A 25,683-nucleotide genomic window follows, 5' to 3' on the forward strand; every position below is an offset into this window, starting at 1 on the left:
CTTGCTACCGTATTGGTCAGCCACATTTCAGGTGCTCAAAGCTCAGGTAAATTTCATCTCTTTGGTCCCACCAAAGGTGGCCAAAGGATCGTCTCAAAGATGATCATATATTCACATTCACTATCTGCGGTTAGCAGACGACCATACATTCATTCATTTCACAGATCTCACCAAACTGGATGTAGGGATTTATTTTGTGGGAGTGCACATGTGATCAATTAAATAAATAAATTGTCATTCTTTTCTACACTGGTATCCGGCTTCACTGTATTAATTGAAATTGAGTTATTTTACAAAAAAAATGTGTTGTTCTGACAAAAATAATGAAGTATGTTGTACCTATTTTCAATGTCGGGCGGTACTGTACCCTTTCAAGGTGTTCATAGCCTGCATGGTAAGTTGTAATTTTAGCGTTGTGATGGTGAACGGTACAGTTCAACTTTAATTCACTCTTGTTGTTACAAAAAATGTTTCATTAGCGATTAAATTTATTTACATACAAATGTACAAATCCCTATTTCCATAAAGACAATACTGCAAGGTGTTCCTTTGTCAATTTAATACATTATTCTGACTATCTCTTGTATTGAATAAATTTTTTTTTAAGTTGCGCTGCCACAAATGATTATGGCATAGGATATTTCTGACAGAGAAAGTCTGCCAGCAATCCCTTAGCAGCTCACTGGAATGAGAGATTTATATTACATGGGATTCGATTAGATGCACTTTTCGTTTCAATATATCCATAGCAAGGAGATCCTCCAGGATGTAGAACATATCAGACATATTTCTAAGTACAAAGCAGGTAGAATTAAGTATGATGGTTAAGTCAGCAAAGATATCCTTCTTTTTAATTGTAATTTCCTTGTTTTCTGTAGGGTCAGCAATGAACTCACCAAAGCACTGATGCGTATCAACAGTTTTAGAGTTCCCTTTGTACCCAAGGACGAAAAACACTAGACTGAACAAATAGCAGACACGTTTCGCGCCCAGGATTTGCGATTATTTCCAATCCATATGCTATGATTTGTATTCAGAGATGAGTTTTAGACCCACATATTTGAGCAGTTTTGCTCAAACCTCCAACTCCAACTTTCAGTTTTGCGCACATCTCATATCTGTGCAGCCAATCTTCACCCTACATGCACCAAGAGAGTGAAAAGGAAAAGCAGAGATGCTCAACTCTGTTTTCGAATATCCCTTTACAACCGAAAACCCAGGTGTATTGTCCCAACTTAATTCTAGTTCCAATGAAAATATGAGTGAAATAAATATCAGTATCAGCGGCGTTTACAGCTTAAATCATTGAAACTGAACAAAACCCCCATGACCCAGTGAAATCCCTATCAGAGTCTATACCCAATTCGCAGCTGAGTCAGCCCCTCTGTTACCTGTAATCTATCACAAATACTTCGAACGAAAACTGTGGCCACTAGCTGAAAAAATACACGTCACACCTGTCTACAATAGACCTAACAGAAGTGATGCACAAAACTACCATCCAGTATCCTTGAAATCTATTTATTGTAGAATCTTAGAACATATTCTGAGCTCAAACATAGTGAGGTATCTCAGATCTCCTCGATGCCAACTAGCATGGATTCTGATAACACTGATCACGCCAAACACACCTCTCACTTTTCTGACATGACCCACTGAAAGCTTTGAATCAAGGCAGTCAGGCAGATAGAGTATTTCTCGACTTCCGAAAAGCGTTTGACTCAGTACCAAACCTACACTTATTATCAAAAGTCCTGTCACATAGAGTATCTGACAAAATATATGACTGGACTGAGCATTTATTGGTAAGGAGGACGCAGGATGTTATCTTGGATGGAGAGTCATCGACAGATGTAGAAATAATTTTCGATTTACCCCAGGGAGATATGTTGGGTTCCTTGCTGTTCATGTTATATATCAACGATCTGGCAGATAGTATTAAAATAACCTCAGATATTTGGCAGATGATGCAATTATCTACAATAAATTACAGTCTGATCGAAGTGGTACACATATTTATTCAGACTTTAATAAGATATTAAAATGGTGCAGCCATTGGCAGTTTGCTTTAAATATTCACAAATATAAATTGTGCACTTAACAAAACGAAAAAACATAGTATCCTATGAATATAATACTAGTGAGTCACAGTTGTGTAAACTCATACAAGTACTTGGATTATAACACTTATTAGTGACATTATGTGGAATGATCACATACACACAGTTGTGAGTAAAGCACATAGCAGACTTCAATTTATTGGTAAATACTAGGGCAATGGCGATAGTCTACAAAGGAGACTGCATACAAATCGCTCATGTGACCCATACTGGAATACTGCTCAGGTGTGTCAGACCCATATCAAACAGGACTAGCACAGGATATTGAATGTATACAGAGTAGGGCAGCACGAATTATCACAGGTTTATTAGACCCATGAAAGAGTGTCCTCGAGATGTTCAAGTAACTGAACTGGCAGACTCCTCGAGACAGATGGAAACTATCCTGAGAAAGTCTACTGCCAACGTTTCACGAACCAGCTTCAAATGATGACTCTAAGAATATACCACAAGGCAGTATACTACAAGATCCCAGAGGGATCGTGAGGATAAGATTAGGTTGCACAGAAACATTTAAACAATCATTTATCTCACACTCCATACGTGAATGGGTTGGTAAAAAGCTCTAATAACTGATACAGGGGTCGTACCCCCTGCCATGCACTTCACAGCAGTTCACAGAGTATAGATGTAGATGTATATGTAGAACGATCTGTGTGAGATGATAGATATACCTCTGCAGCACTGCTTTGTGACGTCACTATGGCGTGTACATGCCCAGTTTCGACTGTCAGGGACTTCTATTGATTTTGCGGTCTTATCGAGTTCTGGGAAGGGGGACAACCATACTGGATTTTGTCACTTAGTTGAATCTTGTAATTGATAGATTTTAAATTACGATGTAGCTCAAATATTAACAATGCATCGAAAACACGTTGTTATTGGTATGCTTTGTTGTAATTTAACGTAAACGTAAAGTAAAAACTTATCAACAGTTAAAATCTTCAGCCAATATGAGTCGAAAACAATGTTTCATATCTCTGGTGTCCACAATGGCATCTTGGTTAGAGATGTCAGGTCAAGAAGTAGAATGTAGTTTGTTCACTGGTTCAAGACCTGCGCCTTCACTCTTTGTCCTTCTCATTTCTAAGAGATTGTGGAACCTTCTTATTAATTTAAAAATATTATGTTCTATAATATTCGATGTTATGTGCATATAAGAGTGTTATTTCCCAGGAATAAGTTGTCATTGTCAATAATTCACAAATTAAGCATGAAACATGCAAATGCTAGTAAATATTGGAAACATGTTGATCATCTGGTAAAACATACTAGGTACCACTCAGAAAAAAAAACACAGAAAAGACTGATTCGTTTGACACAGAATTAAGAAGTAACTTAGTCTCTGCCAGCATAATTACGAAGGCTGGAACTTGAATAGTGGCAACTATTTATTTACAGCTCGTACAAAGTAGATACGTGTTTCAAAGTTTTACTGACCTTCAAAGTAGTCACCAGGATTGTGTATAGCCCGTTGCCAGCGATGTGGAAGTCGCAGGATACTTTTAGCAGCGGCAGTTGTGTTCACAGTTCGAGCGGCTTGGTCTATTGCCAGACGAATTTGTAGCAGTTCTGAAGCGAATGACGTGAAGTGTTTCCTTCAGTTTAGAAATCGAGTTGAACTCATGAGGGCTTAAGTCAGTGGAGCGCAGTACGTTGTATAGCACTTAGCAGCCCCATCAGTCAAACAAATCAGTAACAGCTTGCACTGTACGTGCTTGAGCACTGTCCTGCAGAAAGTGTCATCACTTCTGTTTCTATGCTGTTAATTTTTGGAACACAACCTACGACCAGATTAGAGACAGAAGTGATGACACTTTCTGCAGGACCTGACCATCATCTTGCAGGACAATGCTCAAGCAAGTACAGTGCGAGCTGCTACTGATTTGTTTGACTGATGGGGTTGCTAAGTGCTATACCACCTACAGCATTCCCCTGACTTAAGCCCTCGTGAGTTCAAATCGATTTCTAAATTGAAGGAAACACTCCACAGCATTCGCTTCAGAGCTGCTACATATTCGTCTGGCAATAGACCATGTCGCTCGAACTGTCAATACAACTGGCACTCCTAAGAGTATCTACGACTTCCACATCGCTGGCAACAGGTTATACACAATGCTGGTGACTACTCTGAAGCTCAGTAAAGCTTTGAAACTGGTATCTATTTTGTACGAGCTGTAAATAAATAGTTGCCACTATTAAAGTTCCAACCTTCATATCAAATAAAATTTATAGGCTAGTCGTTTTAGGAGAGATCTTTTCGAAATAAGAACATTTTCAATTAAAGTACATATGCTGACGAAATGTATTCTGGTACTGATCCAGGATTGTTCCTGCAGCTGTTTTTCCATGTTGTTTCAGTTACCTCCATGTGCCAAGGAAGAAGTTCAGGTTTCTCGCAGTGAATTACAATGTTTAATACAAATTAGGATATACTTCACACAACCAGCACTCTTTTACTATTTGGAGAGTTAACTGCTAAGTACTTTTCGTAATACAGATGACATTAATGAGTATGAAGTTGGTACATTCTCACTTTCGGAGAAAGAAACAGAAGCGATAGTTTCCAAAATTGCAATGAATGTAACAATTGAAGATAATCAGTTGCTGCTTTAATTCGTGTACAACGATACTTTCTATTTACAATAGTTTTAAGGATTCATGTGTCATGGTAATACTACATATGTTATTCTGGTGTGCAAAGCGTGTTTAATTTCGTGTATGTAACTACAGTGGCCGGCACGAAAATAGGGCTTCAAGGTCATCTCGCCCTCTTACAGCATTGCCAGTTTTTTTGTAGTGATGATTTCAAATCTTCATAAAAATTAAAAAAAAATTATTGGGCAACTCTGTTTTTAGTCTAGAATATGATGGAGTACTTTCCAAAAGAAAATTATCACTAGCTGGCAGGAAAACAATGAAAACTAACGTTACAAGAATTTTTGGAGGAAAATAATTTTTTACTGTATCCTTGTAAAAAGAGATCTACGAATCAATAAAGCTACTACTACTACTAGTACTACTACTACTACTACTTGAACCTGTGGTAGTAACAGAATCAGTAATTAGACTGAAAAAAATACGAACATCCTCAAAGTTTACAGATGCATATGCTGCGTCGTTTATTTCGGAAACATAAAAGTATTCTGAGATAAAAAAAAAACCAAAATATTATAAGAGGTGTGAAACTGTGCCAACTGCGTAGCGAAAAATGTAGCCGCTGATGAATTTTCGTTCTGTAGGACTGCGAAGAAACTTCCCGCGATAAAGTTGTTGAGAAAACTACAAAATTATTTTTGGTAACATTTCAGACATAATTACTGTATCGTATCACATGCAGAGGTAAAGTACGTACGCAGCAGCACGCGAGTCGTTGCAGGCCGTCGCCAAGAGTTTTGTACGGACGGCTCGCTTTAATATGACCGAGAATATTCCCTACTTCCTGAAAATATTTTACTGGCTGCTAATACATTTCCTTTGACATTGAATCCATCACTCAAAACGCATTGAATCCATCATTCAAAACGCCTATATACGCTACGCAAAAGTAATTCTAGTTATTTTGAAGCCAATATTTTCACTGAAGTCGAGCAAAATATTTGTTCGAAAGGTTTTGTGAAACTCAAGTTTTATCTAAATTTGCTGTAAGCCTATGATCCTCAGCGTGCAATATGTTCTTGGTACACAAAAACCTCGTTCTTAATACTGGAACGTCCCTGTCTTGTGTTACAAATTTGGTCCATCATTGCAGTTTCTGAATTCAAAACCAAGTGGGCAGAGAAGACAGTGCATTGAAGTGACTCGGCAGAGTAATCAATTTTATCACTGACATTACCCTGTATTTCTCTAGCCATCGGATACTATCCTCTGTCATACTAAAGTAATACAATTCTACGTTCTAGCTTTTTGTAAAACTCGTCAAATATCATAGATTTCTGGGCTCTTCTCGGAGAATCAGAATAGGTACTGGGACTGTTCTGATGTTACTGCAATGTTTATACAGAGTGGTCCATTGGTAGTGACAGGGCCAAATATCTCACGAAATAAGCATCAAACGAAAAAACTACAAAGAACGAAACTCGTCTAGCTTGAAGGGGGAAACCAGATGGCGCTATGGTTGGCCCGCTGGATGGTGCTGCCATAGGTCAAACGGATATCAACTGCTTTTTTTTTTTAAATAGGATCCCCCATTTTTTATTACATATTCGTGTAGTACGTAAAGAAATATGAATGTTTTAGTTGGACCACTTTCTTCGCTTTGTGATACATGGCGCTGTAATAGTCACAAACGTATAAGTACGTGGTATCACGTAACATTCCGCCAGTGCGGACGGTATTTGCTTCGTGATACATTACCCTTGTTAAAATGGACTGTTTACCAATTGCGGAAAAGGTCGATATCGTGTTGATGTATGGCTATTGTGATCAAAATGCCCAACGGGCGTGTGCTATGTATGCTGCTCGGTATCCTAGACGACATCAACCAAGTGTCCGGACCGTTCGCCGGATAGTTACGTTATTTAAGGAAACAGGAAGTGTTCAGCCACATGTCAAACGTCAACCACGACCTGCAACAAATGATGATGCCCAAGTAAGTGTTTTAGCTGCTGTCGCGGCTAATCCGCACATCAGTAGCAGACAAATTGCGCGAGAATCTGGAATGTCAAAAGCGACGGTGTTCAGAATGCTACATCAACATCGACTGCACCCGTACCATTTTTCTATGCACCAGGAATTGCATGGCGACGACTTTGAATGTCGTGTACAGTTCTGCCACTGGGCACAAAAGAATTTACGGGACGATGACAGATTTTTTGCACACGTTCTATTTATAGACGAAGCGTCATTCACCAACATCGGTAACGTAAACCGGCATAATATGCACTATTGGGCTACGGAAAATCCACGATGGCTGCGACAAGTGGAACATCTGCGACCTTGGCGGGTTAATGTATGGTGCGGCATTATGGGAGGAAGAATGATTGGCCCCCATTTTATCGATGGCAATTTAAATGGTGCAATGTATGCTGATCTCCTATGTAATGTTCTACCGATGTTACTACAAGATGTTTCACTGCATGACAGAATGGCGATGTACTTCCAACATGATGGATGTCCGGCACATACACTCCTGGAAATTGAAATAAGAACACCGTGAATTCATTGTCCCAGGAAGGGGAAACTTTATTGACACATTCCTGGGGTCAGATACATCACATGATCACACTGACAGAACCACAGGCACATAGACACAGGCAACAGAGCATGCACAATGTCGGCACTAGTACAGTGTATATCCACCTTTCGCAGCAATGCAGGCTGCTATTCTCCCATGGAGACGATCGTAGAGATGCTGGATGTAGTCCTGTGGAATGGCTTGCCATGCCATTTCCACCTGGCGCCTCAGTTGGACCAGCGTTCGTGCTGGACGTGCAGACCGCGTGAGACGACGCTTCATCCAGTCCCAAACATGCTCAATGGGGGACAGATCCGGAGATCTTGCTGGCCAGGGTAGTTGACTTACACCTTCTAGAGCACGTTGGGTGGCACGGGATACATGCGGACGTGCATTGTCCTGTTGGAACAGCAAGTTCCCTTGCCGGTCTAGGAATGGTAGAACGATGGGTTCGATGACGGTTTGGATGTACCGTGCACTATTCAGTGTCCCCTCGACGATCACCAGTGGTGTACGGCCAGTGTAGGAGATCGCTCCCCACACCATGATGCCGGGTGTTGGCCCTGTGTGCCTCGGTCGTATGCAGTCCTGATTGTGGCGCTCACCTGCACGGCGCCAAACACGCATACGACCATCATTGGCACCAAGGCAGAAGCGACTCTCATCGCTGAAGACGACACGTCTCCATTCGTCCCTCCATTCACGCCTGTCGCGACACCACTGGAGGCGGGCTGCACGATGTTGGGGCGTGAGCGGAAGACGGCCTAACGGTGTGCGGGACTGTAGCCCAGCTTCATGGAGACGGTTGCGAATGGTCCTCGCCGATACCCCAGGAGCAACAGTGTCCCCAATTTGCTGGGAAGTGGCGGTGCGGTCCCCTACGGCACTGCGTAGGATCCTACGGTCTTGGCGTGCATCCGTGCGTCGCTGCGGTCCGGTCCCAGGTCGACGGGCACGTGCACCTTCCGCCGACCACTGGCGACAACATCGATGTACTGTGGAGACCTCACGCCCCACGTGTTGAGCAATTCGGCGGTACGTCCACCCGGCCTCCCGCATGCCCACTATACGCCCTCGCTCAAAGTCCGTCAACTGCACATACGGTTCACGTCCACGCTGTCGCGGCATGCTACCAGTGTTAAAGACTGCGATGGAGCTCCGTATGCCACGGCAAACTGGCTGACACTGACGGCGGCGGTGCACAAATGCTGCGCAGCTAGCGCCATTCGACGGCCAACACCGCGGTTCCTGGTGTGTCCGCTGTGCCGTGCGTGTGATCATTGCTTGTACAGCCCTCTCGCAGTGTCCGGAGCAAGTATGGTGGGTCTGACACACCGGTGTCAATGTGTTCTTTTTTCCATTTCCAGGAGTGTAGCTCGCATGCGGTTGAAGCGGTATTGAATAGCATATTTCATGACAGATGGATTGGTCGTCGAAGCACCATACCACGGCCCGCACGTTCGCCGGATCTGACGTCCCCGGATTTCTTTCTGTGGCTAAAGCTGAAAAATATTTGCTATCGTGATCCACCGACAACGCCTGACAACATGCGTCAGCGCATTGTCAATGCATGTGCGAACATTACGGAAGGCAAACTACTCGTTGTTGAGAGGAATGTCGCTACACGTATTGCCAAATGCAATGAGGTTGACGGACATCATTTTGAGCATTTATTGCGTTAATGTGGTACTTACAGGCAATCACGCTGTAACAGCATGCGTTCTCAGAAACGATAAGTTCACAAAGGTACATGTACCACATTGGAACAACCGAAATAAAATGTTCAAACGTACCTACGTTCTGTATTTTAATTTAAAAAACCTACCTGTTACCAACTGTTCGTCTAAAATTGTGAGCCATATGTTTGTGACTATTACAGCGACATCTATCACAAAGCAAAAAAAGTGGTCCAACTAAAAAATTCATATTTCTTTACGTACTACACGAATATGTATTAAAAATGGGGGTTCCTATTTAAAAAAAAACGCAGCTGATATCCGTTTGACCAATGTTAGCGCCATCTAGCGGGCCAACCATAGCGCCATCTGGTTTCCCCCTTCAAGCTAGACGAGTTTCGTTCTTTGTAGTTTTTTTCGTTTGACGCTTATTCCGTGAGATATTTGTCCCGGTCACGATCAGTGGACCACCCTGTATATACAGCCGATACAGAAGAACCACAAAGTTTTGTCATTTTGTGAACTACATTACTCTTACTACGAAACAGTCAGTAAATCCTTCTATGAAAAAAAGGAGTTAAATTTCGAATGTACAAGTAAACTGAATGCAGTAAGATTATATCCGAATGTAAAAACATTGGATACATATTTTTAGGAAAAACTGTTGTTAATTAATGCAGAATTGACAATCTTATTTTAATTGACAGTTACTGTCGAGTAAACTAATCGTCACCACTTGTGATAAATTTATCAGACGTCTACTGTAAGGGAAAAACATTCGCAGTATGTCCTCCATAACTGAAATGAATAGACAAACATTTAAATCAAGTCAGCCTTTATACATAGATGACACCTAAACTGAAAGATCTTCTGGATCCGTGTCTTCAGATTCACTGTCGCTTGTTTCAGCCAGGTGTATCATCACAGGTTCCACTATGGTGTCTCTTAAAGCCTGGCTCAAGAAATCAGTTTCTTGTAATGCTTTTGCGTGTTTTAAGCACCTCTCCCAGTCCTGTTGAGTAACGTTGTCAAGAGCTTCGTGTGTTAGCTTCTCGACATCAGCAAGATGAAAGTAATATTTCCTTACGCTAGTTTTCCCTTTACTTGGGCCCATATCAATTCAATGGGATTATACAGGCAGCAATACGGTGGTAGGCGTGCCAGTTGGTGTCCCATTTCGTTTGCCAAATGATCTTTTTGGCACCTATGATGTCATCCTTCGACAGGAGTTCGGCCTTCGTTTCATCGATTGAAAATGAAACATTCTTTCTCTTTGATCACTCCATAATATCTGCCTTGTGCCAATTTGAAGGTGGTAGCTTTTCTATCTGAATGGAGTGGTAGCTGACGTTACCCATCACGATAATTGACCCTTCTTCCAGCGCAGACAACAGTCGAATAAACCAATTCTTAAAAACTTCTCCATTCATTTCTGAATGGTAATCGGTTTGGTTATAACTTTTCCCACCACAAGAAACAAGTTTGGCCTCTGGTATGAAGCCTGTGGTTAATGAACCAGCGCGGGCGATGATTAATCGGCCACCTCTATCAGTATTCACTTTCAAACCGCCGTTTCCTTTGGAGTCGTGCCATATATACGTATTGGTGTGGTTCTGTGAAACGCAGGTTTCATCCAAGTACACTACAGGCCTTGGTGTCTTCAGCATACAAGAAGTGCATTGTACGCAAGAACTGTGCTCTTGCTGTTGCAATGTCTCTGCGTTCCATTAAGAATTTCCGTCAGTCATTACACTTCATGAATTGGAAACCAAGTGAGCAGAAAAGACGAAGAAAAGAGGTCTCTGAGCCCAAGTAATTAATTTTTTCATGGGACGTCAGCCTGTATTTTTTTAGCTGTTGGATACTCTCCTCTGTCGTAATATCCAAGTACAGTTCTACACACGAGCTCTTTGTTAAAATCGTCAAAGTCGGTTGATTTCCGTTCATGTTCGTATCCCTTCCTTGAAAAATCGAAACACTAATTCATGTCTGGAGATTCAGCCAATGACACAGATTTGCTAATATGGCCTACAGTTGACTTGGAGACATCACAGGCTTAGTAACTTTATGAATTTGTGCAAAATTTAAGTTATTCCTCGCTTCTTCATTGTCGACCAGATCAGTAAAAACCTTGAGTACATTCGCTATGATAATTTTCGATTGTTTACGAATGTCTTTCCGCCCTTTATGCACAGCGACCGGAGGAGTACTACAAGAAGGCCGTTACTCCTGCATTGTTGTTCACCACCGAACACACATCAAAGCACCTTTCTAAAGACAGTAAGACACTAAGGTCTGACGTGAACACTCGATATAGCATGGCAACACTGAACTTACAGCTGCTATGACCTACCGCACTGCTAACGGTACCTACATGGCCACAAAGCCAGGTGTGGGGGGGGGGGGGGGGTGAATCACAGCCTACAGCCCTGCTGGCGGCAGGCAGCGGCCGTGACCTTGAGGACTCTACTTTCGTGACAGCCACTATAGATGACAAAACGTTATGTATGTAGTCCTCAAAATGAATAAGCAAGTCATACATTAGCACAGTGTGTATATTTGATGATGTCTGTAAAATTCGATGCAATGTTCCTTCAGACATGTGTAAGTTCGGATATGTCCGTGAAGTGCGCTCGGATAACCTAAACTATTCAGGCGACCGCTAGCAAATAGTGGCAAATCCGGGTTCGAGTCCCTTTGTGTCACAAATTTTCATCTGTTTCCAGTAAATTGTATAGGTGTGGTGGTACAGTATTCTCATTTTGCGGATACATTTAATTAATAATCAGATCCATTAAAACAAAGTCAATAAACAGGCCAGATCGAATAAGATACGCGAGCTGTGATTTGCCCCGTTGTGCAACCTGAAAATACATTTCCATTTGTTAATACTAATGTGGGGTACACAATGATTGTGCATTTGCAGACAGCATTTCTAAAATGAACGTATCCAGGTTAGCCACTCTTTGATGCTTGGAAGTAATTAGGAATTGCAGAAAGAAACCAGTCACATTATTCTGAGAATCGTTAAGATACGTTCCCAAGTATACTAGACGTGAGCTTCGTGCTGTGGGAGGATCACAGCGCTCAGCCTCAGACTCAATACGACCACGAAAGTCGATAGACATCTCCGATGGTCGAAACTGGACATGTACGCGTCGTAGTGACGTCACGAAGAAGTGTCACCAGTGATCTCCATGCTTATTACTTACAAGGGAACCTCCCCATCGCACCCCCCTCAGATTTCGTTATAAGTTGGCACAGTGGATAGGCCCTGAAAAACTAAACACAGATCAATCGAGAAAACAGGAAGAAGTTGTGTGGAACTATGAAAAAAATTAGTAAAATATACAAACTGAATATTCCATGCGAAGATATGCAACATCAATGACCATAGCACTCAAGGAGCGCCGTGGTCCCGTGGGTTGGGTGAGTAGCTGCGAAATGAGAGGTCCTAGGTTCCATTCTTCACTCGACTGAAAATTTTAGTATCTTTATTTTCGCAAAGTTATGATCTGTCCGTTCGTTCATTGACGTCTCTGTTCACTGTAATAAGTTTAGTGTCTGTGTTTTGCGACCGTACCGCAAAACCGTGCGATTAGTAGACGAAAGGACGTGCCTCTCCAATGGGAACCGAAAATATTTGATCGCAAGGTTATAGGTCAACCGATTCCTCCACAGGAAAACACGTCTGATATATTCTATACGACACTGGTGACTGCATGTGTGTCACATGACAGGAATATGTTGTCTACCCACCTAACTTGTACACTTGGCGAATGGGTAAAAAGATTCTTCTACTTTGCCCGATTTAGATTTTCTTCTGGATGTGATAATCACTCCCAAAAATTGATGAAAATATAGGCGTTTGTTACATAAACTGAAAATAAAAAGTTAAATTTATCACCCACGGGTAGGTTTGAACCAAGGACCTCTCGTTCCGCTCCTACTCACGCTAACCACGGGACCACAGTGCTCCCGAGCTCAGGTGCTCCTTGATGTTGCATATCATACGTATGGACTACTCAGTTGGTATATTTTGCTTATTTTTTCATAGTTCCATACAACTTCTTCCTGTTTTCTCGATTGATCTGTGTTCAGTTTTTCAAGGCCTATCCACTGTGCCAACTTATAACTAAATCTGAGGGGGGTGCGATGGGGAGGTTCCCTTGTTAGTATAGAGATCACTGTCACCGACTTCTCTCACGATGTCTGCACAGATGCTACGTGCGCAGATTGGCCGTTGTGTATGGACTGGTCTTTAAGCTAAGTCTATATTCTGCATTATTTTTCATGGAGTTAGTGGCCTCACTTTTATTGAACTCGCGTATTTTATTCTTGATAGAATGCGTCAGGAATGACCGTTGAGTACACTTGTTTGTATTGATGGTCTCCAAAATTTTCGTTTTTGTTAAAAATTTCTTCAGTTGTATTTTCACTGACCAGAAAGTCGAATGTATCTGTTAATCGTATTGGATGTTTTAATTTATGTTCAAAGAGTCTAAAATTATCGATTTTTAGGCCTAATGTATTATTCATACCTTAGGGCTTCAACAGTCAAAAGCTACTTCATATTCTCCCAACATTCTTACATAATTTCCGGTTACAGTTAGATCTTTTTTTTTCCTGTATCACATTTACCGGTTGTGACTCATTGCATTATGTTGTTGAGCACCATTTATAGTGCCATTACATATTGTTTACTAGATTGTAAATTATACAGGAAATAAGTCAATACACTGAACTGTACAGCAGGACAGTTCATTTTCGCAACGTCGCTGCCGTAACAGCACGCTAATAAACAGAAGTTTCGACAATAATTGTTTCGCATGACACTAAATCTGAAGCGCTATGCGAAATCTGACAACGTCAAAACCAGCTGCACCGGACAGTACCAATAATATTGATCATGAGACTGAATTTCTGCAATATTATTTATCAGCACGTCAACAAATGATAGTTTCTTGCGAAAATCAACAGTTTTGAGCACCTGGTTTGAATGAAAACATCATGTGAAGTATTGGTTTCTTATAACGGAGTTTGGAGGAAGAAAATTTACGACATATTTTATTGAAGATCTTTGATAAAACGCTGTACACAGGTAATAAGGACCTTAGACCGCATTGTTTTCTAAATCTCTGGAAGTATCCAGCGAGTTTCGTATAGCTGCTAACAGATGGCCCGAGTGGTACAGAAGAGCATATGATGCTAAAATAGCACCGGTTCAATCTTAGGCCGTCTATATAAGGCACAATGTAGGTGCGAAAGCATTTCCTTGGAACTTGAAGTATCTGTGTCGTAGCTCGGTGAGGGTGAGTTCGTCGTGAGCTGTGAGTCGTTGCATTACAAGTAAAGTGATATTCATTCACTGGCAAGTATTAACACTAAATTCATCATCATTCACGTAGACATGTAACAAACAAATCATGTTGCGTCCACAGTAGTGAATACAGCATTGTTGTTTGATTGTTTAAAAGACAGCACATGACAACACACACACGTGATTGTTCCGTCGAACTGCGCAGACAGTTTCTAGACTACTAACTTTTCTGTGTTATTTTTTGGAAATATCTTTTATCTGTTACAGTATGTTTCTTGCATTGAGATGCAAGGAAGAGACCGTATTGTAAATGAAATAGTTTTCATGAGATGCGTTTCATTTCAGACATAGATTCACTTGCCTGATTAAAGGTATTGTTAGTGGAACCATATTCTGTGTTCTAAGGGTTTATATTTCAGTATAAGGTTTCTTTGATATTTAGATGCTGTAGGAAAAAATTATACTTTACAAGTAATATCAACGCAAGAAATATCAAAATATAATAAGCAGACATGAAGTCACTGATGTAACTCAGTATTAATATGTTGATGTTGCTGCTGAATCTGTGGAAAAGAAACAATTTGTGTTTATGTCCCTCTAATCTACAAATGTAGCAGTCATTGTGGATGTGATAATCAGTTGTGAAATTATTTGTTTTCTAACAAGTGTGTTAACTCAACTACTAAACTATGTATCAAAAATATATGCGAATAATAACTCTTCCAAATGACCCCACAAAACGTGAGGTTATGAATAAATAATTTGAGAAATGCAAATCACCTGCAGTTAGGCCATTACCAAAATATTTCATTGTTCTGTTTTATTTATTTCAAATAACTGAGTCTTGAAGACAGTTACCATCCATTTAATATACTTGGCCTACGTCCTTTGGTTAAAGAAATTGACGTGGACAAAAATACCCAAAAACTTCCAGGATCTGAAATGTCGAGCTGCTCCTTTGCTGTAACTCGTACTGAAGGGTAGTTGTTTTGATGGAGAGCTAGAACACACCATATATTGTTAATTATGTTCTCACTGTGTTACTTTCTTAAAAGAAACCTGATAAGCTAATTATGTTGAAAGTTGTTGTTTATTATCAAATAACATGGTCCATTGCAAGTGGTAAAGACCTATTTTTGTTGAAAGTAGTATATATATATATATATATATATATATATATATATATATATATATATATATATATATATATATATAAATGGAGTGACAAGAGTACTCAAATAAATTACTGTTTTGTGTCTCAAATAAAGGCATCTCTAACAGTTCACTGATTTCCAATTGATGGTTTCTTTAGCTAGTTGGAAGAACAGTAACTTGATGATAGCATCTTAATCTGATGCCATGGCATACTTTACTTTATTTAATAATGGTTTGCATAGATGAGTGACGTGAATTAAATCACTGCTGTGTGTGTATGTCACACAGTATGCCCTAAATATTGGATGTTAATGGTTTATAAATGTTACGGGCTTTGAATTTCCATCTGGTCAGTAACAGAACAGAATAGGATTAACTAAGAAGCATGGAAAGTTGTTTAATCATCGATGTTTTGAATTGACTTTATAGTCTTAGTGTTCATTTTGTTTGTTCGTACTGTTGGTGATAAACCTATTTGGCTACCATGATCATACCTAGGTTTACAATTATAAAGATTGAATTAAATTTTCTGGTGTTTGCAGAGCAGAAGTTACTGTTTCTTGAACTGCAGATGCCATGCTATACTATCTGCAACGCCATAACATTTATAGCAATGAATTTTACTGCATGGTTTTTAATGCAGCTGAAGTATATTTATCTTCAGAGGCACGCAACATGTTAAGCCTTTGTTTTTACTTCAACTGTTTGATTTTGGTCACTGAAATAAGACTACTTGGAAGTAGCGTACATTGACTTAAGTGTCAAGTTGAAATTGATAACTCACTTTCTCTGTAGTATATAACAATGCCCAGATGTGCTCTATAGGAGAAAAGTTGTATACTGCAGGTTTTGAAGCGTTATAGAAATGCTGTCTGTGTCAGAGATTACATTTTAATACTAACATGAAAGGAAAAGTTAATCATGTTCATGTTAAGAGTTATAGCTGAAGTAGTAGTAGTAGTAATAGTAGTAGTAGTGGTAGTAGTAGTAGTAGTAGTAGTAGTAATAAATAATAATAATAATAATAATAATAATAATAATAATAATAATTAGTAAAAGTCAAGTCAGTACGATATATAATTTCTGAGACATTACTGACTTGTAAGTGTGTATCATGCATAAGTAATTATTTGGAGCTGTTCTGGTTTAATCTGTCTGGAACAGAACATGCTCTTTGAAAACTAGAGTAAATCATGGGTATTAAAGTCATTCGGAGATTTAAAAATATGTGATTTAGTTATTCCATTTTAAAATATGAAGAAAGTAAAGAAAAGTTAGTTGACGAATTGAAATGGTCTCATATTGGCATTGATTTTGGTGTAATTACATGTGTGATCTTTGTTAGCAGAAAAGATACTGTCATCAATGATTGAATTGCAAAAAAAAGAGCACAATTTGTTATAAGACTCGCTGAAGACAATTTACACTTGGTTGTTTTGTTAGTGTGTGGGTGTTGGTAGGTGGTGGAATATTAACATGAGCATTTTTCTAGTATGTTACAGAGGAATGTATTTAACTGATTGATTGCTGCAGCTGAATAATAATGCTTCTTCCTTTTGTTTGGGCAGGGTAGGGGTTGTTAACCGTAGATTACTAAACCCTCGTAAAATCTAAGATTGCAGTTGCTATCAATTCATTGTTCCTGCCAATCTGGTATTGGTTAGTGGCAGTTGTAAAACAGGACATTTTGCACTTTTTTTGTGTTTGACACACCACTGGAGACTGTATAATTGTAATTTAACTAGTGCATAAACCATAAATTAAAACATCCCTTGAATAAAATACAGAGTATTAAAATTTGCGATGGTTTAGTAACAATGTAACATTTTCCCCCATTAGTACTCTAGGCTTAAAATTGTACTTATGGTCATACTTGAACTGTGTACTAATTGTAAACTTTTCTTTCCAGATTTTACAGATATGGCAGATCTTGCAAAAAATGTGAAAATTGTAAGTAAGACTGATCAGGATAGCATGCCTGTGTGTGAACTAATATCAGTGTGTGAAACTCCTAACAATATGAAAGAGACTGAAAACAGTATTAAGAGTATATTGGGTGAATCTTCATATCAGGACAGTAATACTCTTCCTTGTATAGAGGGACTTAGTTTGGAAAACAGTGATGCTGAGGTTGAATCTAAAGTTGCAATAAATGTGGGAGTAGAAAAGGAAAGTACTGACACAGGTGTACTGTATCAAAGCAGGAATCAATTAGATATGCCAGTGGAAGCTGTTTTAATTGCTGATCCTGCCAGTGATGATTTTAGTTCGTTATTAGAGGTTAGTGATAAAGTCTTGAAGTCTGAAACTGATCATTCATTAAAAGATATGCCTGGTAATGGATCTCACTTTTTTACTACCATTGTTGATGATGAATATGATGTTTACCAGGCAGATATATGCAGTACAAATGAACTTCAGGCAGATTTATTAGAAATGCAGTCTGATGATGTAGCATGTAATAGTGATGCACCAGAAATTTTAGCATGTGTGTCAGTTCCTCAAGATGGTGTTTCTGACACTGATGTACACTCCCCTGAAGATGAATTCAACACTAATGACTTGCCTGGTGCAACAGGGCCAAAAAATTGTGATCCTACAGGATATCACTCTTCTGAGATTCAGAAAAGGAAAAGTAATAGTGTGTGTATACATGTAACAGATTCAGAAGCAGATGTAAATTCAGAAGATATAAATGGTGATGGAGTAAACATGTACATACATGAAAATTTGCTAGATGAACTTCTTACTGATAGCCAGAATTCATTTGAACATTTTTCTGCAGTTCCAGTCTGTGAAGGGACATATGAGTACCCTATCACTGAATCCCCTAATTCATTATTCACGAATGGCTCCCAGTTACCAGTGGAAAGCACTGAAGATCAGAAACTGGAAGAAATTTGTTTTGATGCAACTATAGAAGCAGACAATTTTGACACTGGGGAATCAATATCTTTCACGAGTCTTCCTGTTATTCAGAGTGAGCCATTATATTCAAATGTGCATGAAGAATGTGAAGATACTGCTGATATCTATCCAGAACATACATTAATTACAGAAAGAAAAAATGTGGGTAGCTGTGTGTGTGATGTGGCCTCTAACATCTCCCCTTCATCTTCATCCTCTGAAAGTGATGTAAGTTCTTGTTTTATAACAGTTACTACATGTGAAATGTTTCAGAAATTAGAGCATACAAGAGATGTGATCAGAATAGCTCCAGCCAGTAAGCAAAAATGTTGCATGCAATTGTGCATTTTCCCTTTGTAGGTATTACTATAGATGCTGTAATTGAAGTTCAGCTTAAGTGTTATCAGTGAACTATTTTGCCTTGAGGTAGTGGAAAACTTTCACTTTAATCATATTCTTCTTCTGTGTAACAGGATCTGCTATATCATCTTTGGTTCAGTAATACTGGCACTTTCTTCACTATGTTAAAATTAACTGTTCACTTTCCTGTGCAGATGGCTTTTATTGCTCCTCAAATAAAGATGGAAAAATATCCACTTATGTGGCAGTAACTGATGCTTTATAAAGCTGAAAGTCAGTTATGGAACCTGAGCTTCATTTATTGAGAAATATAAATGTCCCAGATAAGCTAGGACCTGACAAATATTAGGAAAAATTAAAACTTCTGGACACATTAAAACTGTGGCAGACCAAGACTTGAACTGGAAACTTTTCTTTCCTGCTAAGTGATCTTACCAACTGAGCTACCTGGGCATGACTAATGATCCACCCTCACAGCTTTACTTCTGGTAGTACCTGTCTCCTACTTTCCAAACTTTACAGAAGGTCTCCTGTGTGCCTTACATAACTGGCACTTGTGGAGGGACCCTGACTTGATACAGGTAAATCAAGAGAGATTGAGATGGAAGCATTGCTAATTTCAGTCTTGTGAGAAGGGATGGAATTTAATTATGGTTATTGACTCTCTGAGAAATTGCTGAGCATTGACACATTGCACTTTCACATCAACATTGATTAAAGAAACTGCTAAGATTTTTGCATGAAAGCTTAAGAGGACAGTGTGCAGTGTGGTGGCTTCACTGATGGAAATTCTAAATTGAGAATTCAGCCTGTGTGCTCTAAAGGGAAAAAAAATCATTGCATCCAGTGAACGAAATTTCTAAAAGCTTTTTCCCCCTGTGGTTGGATGCTTTATTCAAAACTGCCATTACAAGAGTAGTGATACCAGTCAGAGTTAAGAGGGAGAGAGATGGATTTGTTAAATTAAGCTTCTGTAAATTGTCATAGTGTACTGGTTTTTGTACTTTTGAACTTCAGTCTCACAACTAATTATGTTCATAATTTCTGAAAGTCCTTTGAGTATGCCATATATAGGAGCACCTCTGATCACATCTTTTTGTAAAACACTCATTTTTGTAGTATATATATATATATATATATATATATATATATATATATATATATATATATATATATATATATATATATATATATATATATATTTTGTTTGTTAATAACTAAGTGAAATACTCTCTGTACCCCACTTGTGGTAAGTAATAAACATAAGCGTTTCTTCTGCCGAAACCTAATTTAGTGCTATCTACCTGTTTATGTAGTATGCCAGATGAATGTGGTAAACAAAGGAAAAACTGCAGGTGAAGGTATGCCCTTTGTTCTTTCTATTTCTACAAAACATTTTCCAGTGCCTTGGTTGCAACAGTTTTAAAAGATACATGCATACTTTCATATTTCATCATTTGCTTGCATGCTGTATATATTCTCTGGTTTTTTGTTGCATGACATTGCTGTTAGTCGCTGACTGCATGTTTAAGGATAAAAACTACAGACAGAGATTACTGGACATCAGCTGTTGGCACCTGCTCAGTAAATTATTCATAGTTGTTCGAAAGGTTTCTGCACCACTTTCTTCCTCTGGGGCCATGGAGGATGATAATGGCAGGAGGATGCTGTAGTAATCATTCTACAAAAGGGGTTCATTATAAAATAAAATGATAAATGGATGCATCACATAGGCAGTAGAAACTTGTGGACCATATGAGATGTCCATTTCTTTAAGTATTCCTAATTATTGAAAGCACCCTTGTGTTGCACTATTACGGATGCCACTGGAAGTAACAAGTGATTCTTCTACCATTGGAAGTACTGGGACATAGTCCATGGTTGTCAAAAATTTAAGTTCTTGTATGAACTCTCTCTGTCTGCCCCAGAACTGTTAACTTATCAGCCCATCCCCCCCTTTTTTTTTCTAAGTAAAATTACAATTTCCTGTGGATATAGCCACCTACTTACTTGGCACTGATACCAAAACATTATAATGCTGCAACAAGGCAGTAACTGAAGCTGTCAGAAAGCGCTAGATTTTTAATGCCGAGGAAATATATGAACACTTTGTGAACCCTCCCAAAACATTTTGTAATGTGTACATTTTATGCACAGTATTCTTCACTTGATCATCAGAGGCATCATTAGCTGTTGGTTTAAAATATGTTCACCAGCTGAAGTGTTATGTGACATGAAAAGGAATTTGAGGCATGTGCTCTTTTCATGATGCACTACATATTCTATTCAATGAGAAATTGATGGGGTAGGCCTGTGTCGTAAATAACTGCATAATATAGGTGTATTAATTGATGGTAATGAAAGGAATGTTGCAGATTCTTCTAGTCTAGTTATCCAAAAGACACAATCTTGTAAAGATTTTCTCTGAATTTGAGCATATAAGGACATTGGATATGTTTTGATATGATGTTCCCATCCTGTTTTATGCTATTGATTATAAATTATTGAAAATGCAGTGGGTTATTAGTGATGTTTGATGAATATGAGAAAGAGGTTGTGTACACTCTTTTATGCTTAACAAAGTAGCTAAGGTAGTTACCACATCACATGTAATTTATAAATATTGAACAACTTGTGGGACAGACTCTGTCATTTCACTAGAATATACGGATTTATTTCCTTACACGATTCTTACTTCAAACAGCAGTATCCCCTCCATAATGACTTATATGCACATAATGTGTCACAAGATAGTGGTAAATTTATCTGCGTAGCCAGATGAGAGCATTATTGCAGCTCATAGTTGGTAATTATATCAGTGTATTCTGTTTCCTAATCATTGCAGGCATTGTTATTTATTGATCAAGGAAATAAATTTCCTGTAAGAGTTCATGATCAATCTGAATGTTTTGTGAGTAAAACTGTTTAGATTGCTCAATACATGTCTTTATTTATAATGTAGTTTATGCTGTTGCAATCAACAGATCGGTAATTAAAAAGGATGAAAAATCAAAAAGTCCACTCACTGAAACTTAGAGCTAGTAAAGCAAGTTTCATTGTTAGTCAACTTTTCAAGATTTTTTAGTATTTTAATTTTAATCTTTTGTAGCTTGATAATATGTAAGAAACACCTCTCATTTATTTCGTTCGTTTAATCTTAATTACAGATCTGATTATGATAGTACCCAGAACAACGTTACAAGTAAAGGCATATATTAAGCGGTGTAGGTGGTTTTATTCACAAAAGATTGTTACATGTTGGTTTCATGTGTATTGGCTGATAGTGTGTAATGTACTATCATCTGGCAGTTGTATTTCTTTATGATAGGAGAAGCTTCTAATTTCTTAAGTGGTAGATTTTTTCCCTCTCATTTCACAAAAGTTCTAGTTGTATTTGTTTGATTCCACTCACTATTTGTATAATGGTTGTAAGTTGGAAGGGGGGTGATGTGTGCTTGTTTACTGCTTTTAAGTCAGTATTTCTTTAAAATTGATGTGTGGTGGCACAACAGTATGTTTATTACAAGATCTGCCTTCCTAAAAATGTGTATTCTAATATTAAAATTTGGGACCTAGACTCACTTTTGGGAGGAGTAGGGTTCAAAAATTTTGCTAGCTGTCTTTGATGTAGGGTGCATGTGGTTTTCCTAAATCACTTGAGGCAAATGTTGTATATACCCTTAAACAAGGTGATAGCTGATTCCCTACCCCATTCTTGTCCAGTCATAGCTCGTTCTGTCTATAATTATACCAATGTTGATAGTATGTTGAGCTGTGGACCTTCTGTCCTTTTCTAAACCAAGGAGTGTTTGCTGAGATATGTCTTTTTAAGGTAAAATGTACATGGAGAAACTTTGAAATAATAAAAGTTTGCAACGTAATTTAGGTACATTAAGGTATTTTGCTATAGGCTGCTTGTGTATGATTAATTCGTGCAGTATAATTTTTTTCCTTCGGCAAAACACTACTTTAAAGCACTTTGTGAAGTTAGTCATTTGAAACTTGCTAAAGAATTCTTTCTTGTAAATTATCTGTGGCTTGTAATTTATCTGTGGAATGTTGTCTAGTGTGTTTAAAGGCAGAAATCTGTGGAAGTTAAATGTGTTTAATAATTTGAGTAGGTACACATGGGTAGATAAACTTTGCGCTACATGTTCCATGTCACGAATGTGGCAATGAGTATTAGGGCTTGAAATTATGTTACTTGTAAAGTTTATGGCCATTCTGGCATGTTTTAAATATTGTGTATTCATCATTAGCTTTCTTTGTGGGTGTTTTTGCTATGATGAAATTGTAAGAAAGGTGTTTCCATTCTTAAATCATTAACATCTTTATTGGAATAATTGTAGCACTTTTTCAGTTCTTCTTGTTGCTGATAAATGCCTGCAGTGCATTGTAATGCTCACAATGTTTGTCTGGGATCTTCAGTGACATTATTGTGATTTGTGGCAAATGCATGATTGATTGGTTGTAGTCATAATTATCATTCATGGCATTATATTCATTGTGGACATTTTGAGGAGGTAAACTTTAATCAAACAGCTTATTGCAGTTGTGCTGACTTGTTTAGTGGTCTCAATTACCAGCAATACAAGACTATGCCTTTCCTTAGAGAAAGTGAATAGTTTGCCATTATCAGCAGGATATTTACCAGGAACAGGTGACATTAAGTAAAGTGCTTGCCATTGTTTGAGATGCAGCTGTTCTAACAGACTTTCAGAAAAGGTAAGTGAGATAAAAATTGGAAGAAAATTAAAAATCTTAGCTCTTCACACTCAAGGCATTAAAGTATCCTAATTGATTAGGCTTCTGCATGGACTTACAACTGTGTATGCAATTGTTTGTTTATATATATTTCACAATATTGTATGATGACAAATGTAAAAAAAAAAGTTTCAATAAAATTCCGCAAAATAAAAGTGTAGTCCACATTTTTCCATATCCTAGCTCCTGACTTAATTGATGCTAATCTATAATCTGTAGTGCGAAAGAGTGTGTGTGTGTGTGTGTGTGTGTGTGTGTGTGTGTGTGTGTAGAGAGAGGTAGAGAGAGAGAGAGAGAGAGAGAGAGAGAGATGTAGTGACAGGTATTGTGATTGAGAAGTATTGATATTGAAGTGGTTTTTGTAAATGTTCTGAAAGTGTTACAAGAGATTTTGCAAAATACTAAGCTCTTTCTGCTTCTGTGGCATTCTGTAGGTCAAATTTTTGTGCTTGCAAGCTTCTTACTGGTGATACAGTTACCACTTCATCCATTTTTATTTTTGTATTGTGTTTGTGTTTTTACAACATATTCTCTAGGAGTTAACTGAATATTTCTGTGACTATACTTCAGATAGTTGATTGGAAATTTCTACCACTTCTACAATATTTGTTGACCTTATTATGTAAGGATACAAAGAGGTAAATAGTACACATGAGGAGACAAGTGTGAGCCATTTTCCCTGCAGATTAAGCCATATTGAATTTGTAGAATTCTGTTGACATTTGTTTAAAAAGTTTGGTTAACATTTAAAGAATGAATCTTCTTTAGAGCCTGAATCAAAATAAATCCACTTGCAAAGTCAAATGTACATCTGTTTGTTCAGTTGTCGTCTTAGAACAACAGCAGAAAATTTCAAGTTTCTGTGACACAGTTCTAGAAATAGCATCAACCGACTCACAGCATTCTCACTTTTTATTCTTGGCTCTTTTGTTTCATAGTGTGCATACACCAATTTTGGTAGATGATTCCAAACTACAGAGTTAAAACTTTCATAGAGATTTTGATTTTTGTCTTGTATGCACTTTTTTGAGTACAACACGGTCCCTAAATGTTGGTTTTATTGTTCTCATAACTGCTACTGGTAAACAGTGTTCATGCTCATTTTCACCAGAACATAATGTCTGTTTATATTTGCACTAACTTTCAGATCTGCTTGGGCAAAGGCTGTGTTGTTTGTCTTCATCACTTGATAACTTATGGAAAAATTGCCGATACAGCTTTTCTCGTATTTCCACAATAATTACAGTTCCTTCTTATGGCTAACCCATAAGTTATCAACTTGTCTATTTCAGTACTTGTGAGATGTCCTTTTCGTCCAAGTTTTGTTCCATCTTCTAATTTATTTCCTGCCTTTCCCTTCAGAAGCTTTCTCAGCCTTGAGCCAAGTCTTTTCTGAACATGCCCTGTGCATTCTAATTTTGTAATCTGAATGTCGGGGCCATATGGTTTCTCTTCACAAATTGTTCCAAAGTCCTTGGTGTCACCATCATTGAGATATTTCATATACATGACACCTGCAACACTGACAGAGTGCTGAAAATTTTTTGTACTTGACACCTCCATACTTCCAATTGGTGCATCATAATTTTTTTCACAGGTGTGTCTTGCTCCTGGGTCATTATGACAAGCAAAGCAAAATTTGATCATCACTTCTACATACAAAGCTCTACCAATATCAAAAGACGTGACAGAAAAAGCCATTATTTGTGTCAAATTATCTTCTATGTTTACATTTATCACTTGCTGAGCTGCTTGTTCCATTTGTCACACGTCACTGACAGCTGACCCAGTTATTTTATTATAAATTGAAAATCATGTGGGAGGTTCACGAACATCTAATGCTGCACAAAGAATCTTTCCTGCCTGCATATATTTACCTATTGATCGAAGTTAATATAAAAGACTTATATTATTATCTTTTAAAGTCAATTATACTATTTCCAGAGTTTTCTGTATTCTCAAGGTTTTTGTAACAGACACACATGGAATCAAGATTAACTTTCAACTTCTTTCTTGATGCACCTATGGGTTGTTTTTCATCATTAGAAGCACATGTGGACAACCACTCTTCTTCTTTATTACTTGTATTATTAACACTTGTGTGTTGATTTCCTCTGACTCTTGATTTGCCAAAAACTTTTTTATTCTTGGTGTTCCCTTTGGACAAATTATGAAAATTACAACAGCAATTCCTGTGTGCCAACA

General features: G+C 38.3%; 1 protein-coding gene across 4 annotated transcripts in view; it reads left to right on the plus strand.

The window, feature by feature from the left end:
- Positions 1-14,220: 14,220 nt before the first annotated feature.
- Positions 14,221-25,683, plus strand: part of LOC126248726 (LIM domain and actin-binding protein 1) — a 212,605-nt gene continuing 201,142 nt past the window's right edge. The window contains exons 1-2 of one of the 4 annotated variants that reach the window (XM_049950041.1): positions 14,221-14,343; positions 17,357-17,397. In XM_049950041.1, the coding sequence (XP_049805998.1) occupies positions 17,368-17,397 (30 nt within the window). In that variant the 5' untranslated portion in view covers positions 14,221-14,343; positions 17,357-17,367. The other 3 variants (XM_049950043.1, XM_049950044.1, XM_049950040.1) reach the window with 3 other exon arrangements.

The sequence above is a fragment of the Schistocerca nitens genome, chromosome 3 (assembly GCF_023898315.1).
Source record: "Schistocerca nitens isolate TAMUIC-IGC-003100 chromosome 3, iqSchNite1.1, whole genome shotgun sequence".
In the NCBI taxonomy this organism is placed as follows: domain Eukaryota; kingdom Metazoa; phylum Arthropoda; class Insecta; order Orthoptera; family Acrididae; genus Schistocerca; species Schistocerca nitens.